This window comes from Hordeum vulgare, chromosome 5H (genome assembly GCF_904849725.1).
Source record: "Hordeum vulgare subsp. vulgare chromosome 5H, MorexV3_pseudomolecules_assembly, whole genome shotgun sequence".
Classification (NCBI taxonomy): domain Eukaryota; kingdom Viridiplantae; phylum Streptophyta; class Magnoliopsida; order Poales; family Poaceae; genus Hordeum; species Hordeum vulgare.
Window position 1 is genome coordinate 210,002,362 of NC_058522.1, and position 10,529 is coordinate 210,012,890.

The 10,529-nt window shown below is 46.0% G+C and overlaps 1 protein-coding gene across 2 annotated transcripts; it reads right to left on the minus strand.

The window, feature by feature from the left end:
* Positions 1-28: 28 nt before the first annotated feature.
* LOC123398751 lies at positions 29-3,105 on the minus strand. Of its 2 annotated transcripts, none has more exons than XM_045093206.1 (3): positions 2,415-3,105; positions 1,864-2,188; positions 29-347 (listed from the first exon to the last, which is right to left on the minus strand). In XM_045093206.1, the coding sequence occupies exons 1-3, from the start codon at positions 2,656-2,658 to the stop codon at positions 254-256; spliced, it is 663 nt and encodes a 220-aa protein (XP_044949141.1). In that variant the 5' UTR covers positions 2,659-3,105; the 3' UTR covers positions 29-253. The 2 variants fall into 2 exon arrangements, with proteins under 2 accessions (XP_044949141.1, XP_044949142.1); XM_045093207.1 differs by lacking the exon at positions 29-347 and adding an exon at positions 741-944.
* Positions 3,106-10,529: the final 7,424 nt, after the last annotated feature.

A 10,529-nucleotide genomic window follows, 5' to 3' on the forward strand; every position in this document is an offset into this window, starting at 1 on the left:
CATTTCTCTCATGTTGTTGCTACCGCGGTAAGCATAATAATGGTGAGCTTTCCTTTATTTTTCTCGCTTTAAATTTCTCGTGTCCGTCCTTCTTCCTTATCTTCTATAGCACCACCCACCGTGAATGTCGTATTCCTCGGTCACCTGGAATAGTTACATAATCCGAAATCATTGCGGCCTCACTGCCACTTGATTTTATCACCCAGGTCCAGCTCCTCCTAGCCGCCTTGCACGAATTTTTGAGTCACATTTGTCAAATTTTAGAATAACTATTTGACAAATGTGTCTCTTGAACGTCTCCTGTTCTTGCGAGAATTTCACCACCCTGGATGTGATAAGTATGCATCCTCACAGAATGCACAAGACATAATAAACAGATTATTTGTGTGACAGATTAGACATTGAAACTCAGATCAGATTAGACAATAAGAACAGTAGTAAGACAAGATAACATATGCTGCCCTATGCTAGTTTGAACAGAATGTACAAGCCATGGCACAGACTCAATAAAGTAAAATAACCATTCTCATTGACACACCTAATCAACACAAAACAAGAAACAAATTTTGACAAACTTAGAGCATGAAGTGAACATATTTAACCTGCGTTTTTCTTTCCTTTTGATTATATATACCCTTATTATTAACTATAATCATTCTTGCATTTTTATCCCTATTTTTTCCATGCGATTTTTTTGTGTTAACCATGTGCAAATTTGCATTCCTGTCTTATCTTCTTTCTTTATGTGGTTGTACCCAACCGAATCAATTGGTTAACATACCATGGATTGATTATATGTTTGTTATCGTCATGTGCGTGCCCAGCAGAGAGGCGAATGCACCGCCAACCACCAAACCATTAACTCCGGGGCCACCCAAACATTGAGTTTTCAGACAGGGCGCTAGTTAGGCAATTTCACGTCTGACCGGATGGGGAGGGAATTCCTGCAGCAACGGATTGCTAAGCTGTTCCAGATTATTGTTAACTATAAATTTTAGATAAACATGACATCAACCCTCTTTTTACTGGGGTCACCGGTTTATTGGAAAACGAAGAAGCATCACCGGCCATGCTAGACAAGATATAAGCCATGGAAAATTAGATCACCCTGATCAAAAGGACCAGAACTAATGATAACTCTCTAAGCTGGGGACGGCATCTACTGTAATGTGTAAATTTCTAGCAGTCAATTATTATTGCAGCTTTGCACAAACTTCAGTACCATTGAGCGCTATAATCACCGAGAAAATGATGGATAGCTTTTTTAAATATATCAACTTCAGCACTTTCCTAGCGTTCATGAACCTATACAGAAAGTAGGGTAAACAACTCATATGAAGCATGAAAAAATAACTTCAGTTCTAGCTTACATTCCCTTTAATATTTTCGATGTACTATTTGCTAACTAATTGGATGATGCCCTTATGTCTCCTCCCTAACTGAAAAATGTCCGTTTGCTCACAATGATATTACTATGGAATGACAAATTGACTCCCAATTTGTCATTCACAATTTCACCTAGTCATGCCAACTAATGTGTAAAACATGCACCCAATTTGAGCCATTCGAATTAACAGAAGTGGGCAACGGACTTATATTTAGAATTATTCTACCAAGACTAAGAATCATATACGACATAAATATAGCAAACCATGTGGAACAAACATCAGCCAAACCTTTCTTAGTATAGTTGAGAGATAGATACTAAACAATCAACAATTATGTACTGCCCGTCAGTTTTGCTAGAAACAAAAGTCACACCACGGTTCTATAAACCACCAATCGACATGCGATGAAATAATATAGTTTTACATAACATGATGGAAGAAAAAACACTGAAGGAATGTTGTTTTTAATTTTTACCTGAGGGGCAATGGCTTTGCCGTCGTGGTCTTGTCGAGGTCACTATTGCCGAGGAAAGTCACCAATGAGTAGTAACGACCTATGTCCTCCCCAGCTGGTAACGAAGAGGATTTGTAAGACCCAACTTTAGTTTGGATCCTGCCGGTGTTTGTTCGGCCATGCATGGTGTGTCTAAGTTTAACGCCGTCACCCATAGCACCACCAATCTGCTTTGTCCTATATATATGCACATCAGCTCTAAGATGTCTGCCTAGTCGTCCTGGCCGAAGAACCGCAGCTCCAGGTGACCAGACCATGCCCTCCGATTCGACGATACCCGCCATGGCTGCCAAGAGCACAAGATCCCCATTGATATTATTACCTGATATAGCCTAATTCAAACAACTCTATGACTGAAATAGAAATGATGCTCAAGTGAAACCACCATCTGAATCATACTATCATTAAGATAACTACAAGAAAACCGCATAGTACCCAAAACAAACAATTACCTTTGTGACAGAAGGAAAGGAATCATAGAAAACAAGCATCAACAAATCAAGCATATTTACCTTCGCTTCCTTTTACACGAATTAAGGCTTGGCTTGAGATCGCAAGCCTGGACGTCCTGAAGGCATAAAAAATGATAGCATCGATTGTAAGTCTTCCTCCGCCATGACCTCCTGCATCGTCCCCACCAAGCCACCATGGTGGTGCTCCCCTTTGGACCCAGGCACCCATCCTAGTCATCAGCCGCGACGACGTCGAGTGGGGTACTGTAGGCCTTGAGGTGGCGCCCGACTGGAGGAGTTGCATGTGAAATTGGGATCATGATGGTGAAGGAGATGTACCGCTGGAGCCGGCCGTGAGCAAGGAAGGGCATCCAGGCGGAGCAGCGACTTGGCAATCTCGCACGTGTCGAAGTAGACGGCGGAGGATGCGACCAAAGAGGCTACGATACAGGCCGACCCGTCAGCGAGCACCTACAAAAAGTTGAAACCTGCTGGATCCGGTCATCGCGCCTACACCTGCACCGACTTAGCTGGGGCTGGGATGGAGGGCGAAGAGGAGAAGGCAATTGGCGCAGCCATGGAAGGAGCTGAAGGCAATTGGCGCAGCCTGCACAGTGGATGCCCGACGGCGGCCAGGAGCGTGAGGGAGAGCAGGGTTGTATGGCGTCGTCAGTTTTAGCGATGGGACGGGGTGGGATGGGGCTTGTGGAAGATGAGGCGTGGGACGTGTGTGCGTGGTTGTGGCTGTTTGCTTTTCCTGTTTCATCGTGCGAGGTAGCATCACAGGGGAGGTTAAACCACCACATCTGTTTTTTCCTTCCTTTTTAATCTCACGGGGTAGTGTGGGAGGGGAGGTCGAACGATAGCGTAACGAGATGGTTGAACCATCACGACGGCAGATTCCTTTTAAGAGTAGAGATTTGTACGTTGTTTAGCCTTATGCTAGTTGAAATTGTCTACTGGTGTACACATACCAACGACAGCGCTTGTAGATGAATGGCATCATGCTGCGTGAAACGAGCGAAGACAAAGGCAATGAGGACTAAAACCAAAGCGGCCAGCGAACTGGCCAAAAATCCCTTTTTTACTTTTATTATTTGTTAAGTGCTAAAGAAAAATTCCAAAAAACAATATTTTACATTTTTTATTTGCTTAGTGCGAAAATCCCTATTTTTGAGCTTTTAAACTATATTCTGTGCATTATATCGGTCACAATCGACCCAAGAAAATTGTGGTCATTGCACACGATAAAGGGTATCTACTTGGCATTGCACAAGATTGACCCAAAGAAAAGTGTGGTCATTTCGGTGTGAGACAGAGAGAGAGCGTATGGATCCAAGAAAATTAGGCCCAAAAAACTCAGACAATACACTCGCATTAATTTGGGCGAACCTTTTATTCAACGTTGTGGGGACCCTGACTGGTGAGTCGAGATCGCCGTGCCCAGTGATCCCAAGGATCAATGCTCACTGAACACAGATACTGAATAATAAAGTCTTACATCCAAATACCGAATATTACATCACATGACCGAAGGGTCAGGTTCACAAACAGGGCCTAAGGCCAAATAAAGCGGGTACAACGGGTAGTGGAAATTCATAAGGGCTAAGCGGGTGCCCATGCCATCAAGCCTACACCGACAGGCATTCTGACTTGCAAGCGTCCTAGATCGCAGGTCCGTCTCCGAAGACGTACTCGTCGCCAAACTCCGGTCGTTCCTTGTATGTTCAATAATATAACCAGTGACAAGCCAATGAGTACTTTGAATGTACTCGCACACAGCCCATGATATGAACAATAAAAATGATGGACAACAATATCATGCCTTTTTAGCGTAACTCATCTCGGTGGAATCATCATGTATATGCATCAAGCTAAAGAATTACTTTTGAAGAACAGGTTACAGATATCAACATATCTGCTAAGGGTTGAACCATCCGGGTTCACCCTATATGCCAAGTCATCGGACTTGTCATAACCTCAATATATCAGCTGAGGGTTAAACCATCCGGGTTTACCCTATATGCCAAGTCGCCGAACTTAGTCATATTATTATTATGATTATAACAACACCTTTTTAACACCACACACACACACACACTCACACTTGGTTTATGCGGAAATATCAGGACGTAGTTTAAGCAAGATTACCCAACTGTCCTTGACCGAGGACACGACTATTCGAATAGTTTACACTCTGCAGAGGTAGTACGCTGGACCCACGAGAAACGGGAAACTTCCGTGTCATCCACGACTCGCGGTATATCACATATACCCGAGGTAAGTACCCGATCATCATCTTTCCCCTTACGATACTAGACAAAGAGATCCACTCGATTGGTACCCAGCCCACATGTTGTACGTCTAACGAGCACCGAATCAGGACAGTATCAACCATGCGGGGACCAACGGTGTGCCTGGAACTCATAATAATGGCATAGTCGTCCTACCTGACACGACCCCATCACAAGAGTGGCAAAAATCACTCCCGCCACTAGTAATGTGGCTCTTTGCTAGTACCGACTAGAGTAATCAACAAAGCCCCGTCCCATAAAGGGGTATCGTGGTCGTACTTGTAAGGTTGGGACGGTCGACACATCATAAATCTAATCCCCTTTCCGAAACCATACTCACACAAACCACCGATGCATCACTACACCAAAACTGACCACCAACTCATCATCACCCTCGGGCATTAGCGGCACCCGACGGGGTTTTCATAAACTCTTTATTTAACTCATCATCATGCTTGTGATAATATGCTTCTATCTTTACTTGTCAACATGGTATTAACATGACCCTCAAGGGGTAGGGTCAAGCTCAATGCAATGATCCTATAACTTTACTAGTCAACATGACAGTAGCATGATCCTAATAGATGGTAGGGTCAAGCTCATCATGTTTGTGCTCCGAGGAGCCATATGTATAACATCAATATCATGCAAGTGCTTCGATGAAGCCTTCGGTACCATCACACCAATGATGAACCGGCACTTTGATCACATGCAACGGAAAAGTACTTGCTATTCTAGCATGCATCAATGTATGTGCTCAAGTCATGGTCAAAGGGCTGCTTGCCTTGGTCAGCTAAGTATCCTGGGTCTTCAAGGTCTTCCGCTCCGAATCCTTCGTCACTTGGTAATTCTATCATCGAGAATAGAATAAATAAGAAATATCTCACACAAAAACAGATCACAAACCACTTATAAAAATGTTGCAAGTCTTGGTAAAAATCAGGTTGTTACTTTGAAAATATCTTCTCTTTGTTTTTACTAGCAAAGCATTTTTAATAATTATAAAACAGAAGCAAATTATTGCTTTTAATGCCTTTATATTGTTATAAAACAGATTCTGCTTTTGAAAAATATCAACAATGGCAGAATCAAATACTACTCATTTTTAGAAAAATATTAGTGGAAGAATCATATTTTTCCACTCGATAGTTATCTATACAAAAATTATTTAGTCTCAGGTTTTTAAAAATAAAATCAAAGGCCAAAGCCTGGCCTGGGAAGCAGGCCGGCCCAGCCAGCCAGCAGGCTGCCAGGCGCGCGCGCGCCAGGTTTGAACCTGATGTGCGGGCCCCTGGAGTCAGTGGCACTGGCTGCGCATGGGGCAGCTCCAGTACGCCGACAGGTGGAGCCCACCTGTCGGGTTCTTCCCCTGCCTCCAGCCAGAGAGGAGGAGACGAACATCGGCGAGGCTACCGTTTTCCATGGGCCTAGCTAAGGGCAGGAATGGATTCGGCATGCCTCCACCTACCTGTAGGTGGTTGGAACAGCGCCGGAGAGGCTAGGAGTCGCCGGCGACGAGGTGGCTGTGGCGGAGGAGTTTCGGGAGGTAGTTGAACTGATAGCTAGGGGCACGGAAAAGCTCGGGGCTGTTGGGGGAAAGGTTCCTAGTGTCGAGGGGAGTGTTCTGGTGGGTCGAGTGTCGCAGGAGCCGGCATGTAACCGGAGCTCCGAGGCTGAGGGGCCTCGGTCGATCTCGAGTACCGGGGCTCTGTGAGCTCGATTGGGTGGCTAGGGGGGGAGCTAGTGGTCGTGCAGAGGCTGTTGGAGGGGTGCTGAGGTGTCGGGGGCCTATTTATAGGCTAGCGACGGTGAGCCGAACTCGGTGCGCCGGTGACTCACCGTGGAGCGCGTGCGTGTACAGTGAGGGGCTGGCTGCGGAACCACGGTCTCCGGGCGTGGTTTAGGATGCTCTGAAGCATCGGCCGCAGAAAGAGAGAGCGTGGGGTCGAGCTGCAGCGTTCGTGCATGCTCGGTCGAGTCGGGTGCGCGCGGGCACGCGTCGCCCGAGCTCTAGCGCGAGGGAGGAGGGTCCCTGGCGGCTGCTTTACACTGAGAGGTTGTCGGGGGAGGTCTTGGACACTTCAGACGTGTCCCTCATGTCCTGGGTGTTGCTGGGAGTGTATTTAGCCGTTGTGTGCTAGTGAGAGCACTGGCTGGTCAAGGGGAACATGGTTTACTAGTGCTGCCAGTCCTGATCTGTGGCACAAATTGGAGTTTTCATCACTTGTGCTTTGAACTGGGGAGGGGCGAGTTGACTGAGTGTTTAGGTTGGTCTGTGTCACTAATACAACAAGTTTGAGGCTCTGACATGGGGTAAAACAGTGGCTAGGTGGGTTTTTACCTTGCTGTCAGAAGGTGTTCGACAGCGGTTTGGGGTGCTTCCACTCTACCACTGGAACTGCCACTTAACAGGTTTGGTCTTGGGGTTAAAGTAGAGGCTTCCACCAAATTTGAGCTCCATTGCACAAGTTTAGCTTTGTAAACTTGAAAATGCATGGTAGTGGCCACATCTGTCTTCTCCAAAGGGAGTGTGACTAAACAGAGTCTAGCAAATCTCATTTTTGGTGTGGAGTCCTCATTTGAGGTGCAAAACTCCCCTGCAAAGTTTCAGTCATGTTGGACAAACTTTGCTATGTAGAGTTGTACCAACTCTATTCTAGATAGAGAGGGTTTTAGGTTCATTTGGTGACCTTCCCCACCTTAGATCAAGGTGAGAGTTTATGTGGGCACCAAGTATGGCTTGGGGAGGCTCCTGTAATTTAATGGGATTTTATTCAGAATATTTCCTTTGGAAATATCTCAAAAGGTTAAAACAGACATAAATGATTTTCAGGGGTTTTCTCCAATAATTATAACATAAAATAGGGTTGAAAATGTTATGTATGGAAAATATATGTCCTTCTCAGCTTCCATGAATTTACTCAGAATTTTCTAAGGCAGAGAAGCATTTTTCCTTGTGGGAATATCATTTGGGGCCTTAGAAACAGACATGTATTTAAAATAGAAAAATAATGTTTTAAATCTTTAAATAATGTTTTTGGCAAAACATAATAGTATTTGAGTTCAGATCACCAACTTTGGTTGAGAGGGCTACTAAGCATCATGAACTAGTAGTGTAACCCAAGCAAGGTAAAGGTGATCTGATGTCAAAGAAAAGAGTTTTGGAAATTCATTTTTAATTAAACAAAAAATTAGTCATGGGTTTGGTTCAACAAGCAAACAAGCACACATTCATACAAGGCATTCATAGCATTCACAACATCATTGGAAAAACTTTTAACAAGCCCTGATTTTTGCAACTCAAAACATTGGTGGTGAAAAAACAGGGTGTGACACACCTATCCCTCTTACAAGAATCTCGTCCCCGAGATTCCTAAGCTAGGCGTTAAATAGCTCTGGAAATTCTGATCGGAGATAGTCTTCACGTTCCCATGTTGCTTCTGCTTCGGTATGGTTGCTCCACTGAAACCTTGAAATACTTGATGGTGCGGCTTCTGGTGCAACGCTCTGCTTCATCCAGAACGCGAATCGGCTTCTCGCGATAGGTAAGGTCTGGTGGAAGGTCGACAGCTTGGTGGTCAATGTCCTTGCAATGATACGGTTCGGCACTTGTAAGCACTTCCGGAGTTGTGACACGTGGAACACGTTGTGCACACCCGAAAGTTCTGGGGGTAGCTCTAACTGATAAGCCACTTCCCCGCGCCTTGTCGTGATCTTGAAGGGTCCAATAAACCTTGGGGCTAGCTTCCCCTTGACGTGGAAACGCTTGGTTCCCTTGAGAGGCGTAACGCGCAGGTACACCCGATCTCCGGAAGTGAACTCCACATTCTTGCGGTGAGAGTCCGCATAGCTCTTCTGTCGCGACTTAGCTGCCTTCAGGTTTTCTTGGACGAGCTGCACCTTTCTTTTCGCTTCCCACAACGCTTGTGGCCCAAAAACTAGCCCTTTTCCGGTTTCGTACCAATTGAGAGGGGTGCAACACTTCCGTCCATATAGCACTTCAAATGGGCCCATTTGGAGACTGGACTGGTAGCTGTTGTTGTAAGAGAACTCAGCAAACGGTAGACAGTCTTCCCACTTGGCACCATGGGCTAGGACACATGCGCGGAGCATGTCCTCGAGTATCTGGTTCACCTTCTCGGTCTGTTCGCCCGTCTGCGGGTGGAAAGCCGTGCTGAAAGAGAGTTTGGTTCCGAGAGCTTCTTGAAACTTCTTCCAAAATCTTGAGGTGAATTGCGTGCCGCGGTCGGACACAATCTCCTTAGGAACTCCATGAAGGCTAACGATGCGCTCAATGTAGAGGCTAGCCAACTTGTCGCCCCCATAGGTGGTGTTGACCGGAATGAAATGAGACACCTTAGTTAAGTGGTCGACGATGACCCATATGGATTCGTGACCCCTGCTTGACCGGGGTAGTCCGGTAATGAAGTCCATGCCAACCTTGTCCCATTTCCATTCTGGCACTTGAAGAGGTTATAGCAGTCTAGCACGTCGTTGATGCTCAGCCTTGACCCGCTGGCATACATCACACTTAGCGACGTAGGAGCCTATTTCTCTTCTCATGCCATGCCACCAAAATCGTTCTCGGAGATCTTGATACATCTTGGTACCACCGGGATGGATGGAGTATGGCGTGTCGTGGGACTCTTGCAGGATCAAGTCCTTGAGTTCGGCCTTGTTGGGCACGCATAAGCGTTTCCCGTACCACACCACTCCTTTATCATCGATCGAGAACCCTGGGGCATTGCCTTCCCGAATCTTCCTATTGAGGCCTTCAATACTCCTGTGTCCTTTCTGGGCTTCCTTGACATCATCGTCCAGAGTTGGTTTGAGTTCGAGGTTGGCCAGGTATCCTGGTCCGGCCAACTCCAGTCCGAAGCTTTCCATCTCTTCATACAAGGCGGGCAACCGTTCCTTGAGCATGACATTCAAGGTATCGGCCTTCCGGCTTAAAGCATCAACTACCACGTTAGCCTTACCGGGGTGGTACTGGATGTTGAGGTCATAATCCTTGATTAACTCAAGCCATCTTTGTTGCCTCATATTCAGCTCCCTTTGGGTGAATATATATTTCAGACTCTTGTGGTCCGTGTATATTTCACATCGCTTCCCCAGAAGGTAATATCGCCATGTCTTCAAGGCATGCACTACGGCTGCTAACTCGAGATCATGGGTTGCATAGTTCTCCTCATGCGGACGCAGTTGCCGTGACAAGTATGCCACGACTCTGCCATCTTGCATTAGGACTCCATCGAGTCCGGTTCCGGAGGCATCACAGTAAATCACAAACTCCTTGTTGATGTCCGGGGTAGCTAGCATCGGGGCAGTAGTCAGTCTTTTCTTCAACTCTTGGAAGCTTTCTTCGCATGCCGGTGTCCACTCGAACTTCCGACTTTTCTTCAAAAGCTGAGTCATAGGTCGAGCGATGCTGGAGAATCCCTCTACAAACTTGCAGTAGTATCCCGCGAGTCCGAGGAAACTCCTGACATCCTTCACGTCCCTTGGTGATTCCTAGTTGGCCACTGTGGAAATCTTGGATGGATCTACTGCCAATCTGCTTGCCGTCATGATATGACCCAAAAGTCCAACTTCGTTCAGCCAGAATTGACACTTGCTGAACTTTTCATATAGTTGGTGCTCTTGAAGTTTTCCCAGAACTATCCTCAAGTGTTGCTCATGTTCTTCATCGGATTTGGAGAAGATTAGAATGTCATCGATGAATACGACGACAAACTTATCTAAATACTCCATGAAAACCTTGTTCATGAGGTACATGAAGTAAGCTGGGGCATTTGTCAATCCGAAGGGCATGACTGTGCACTCATAGAGACCGTATCGGGTCACGAATGTAGTCTTCGGTATGTCCTCGGGTCGAATCTTC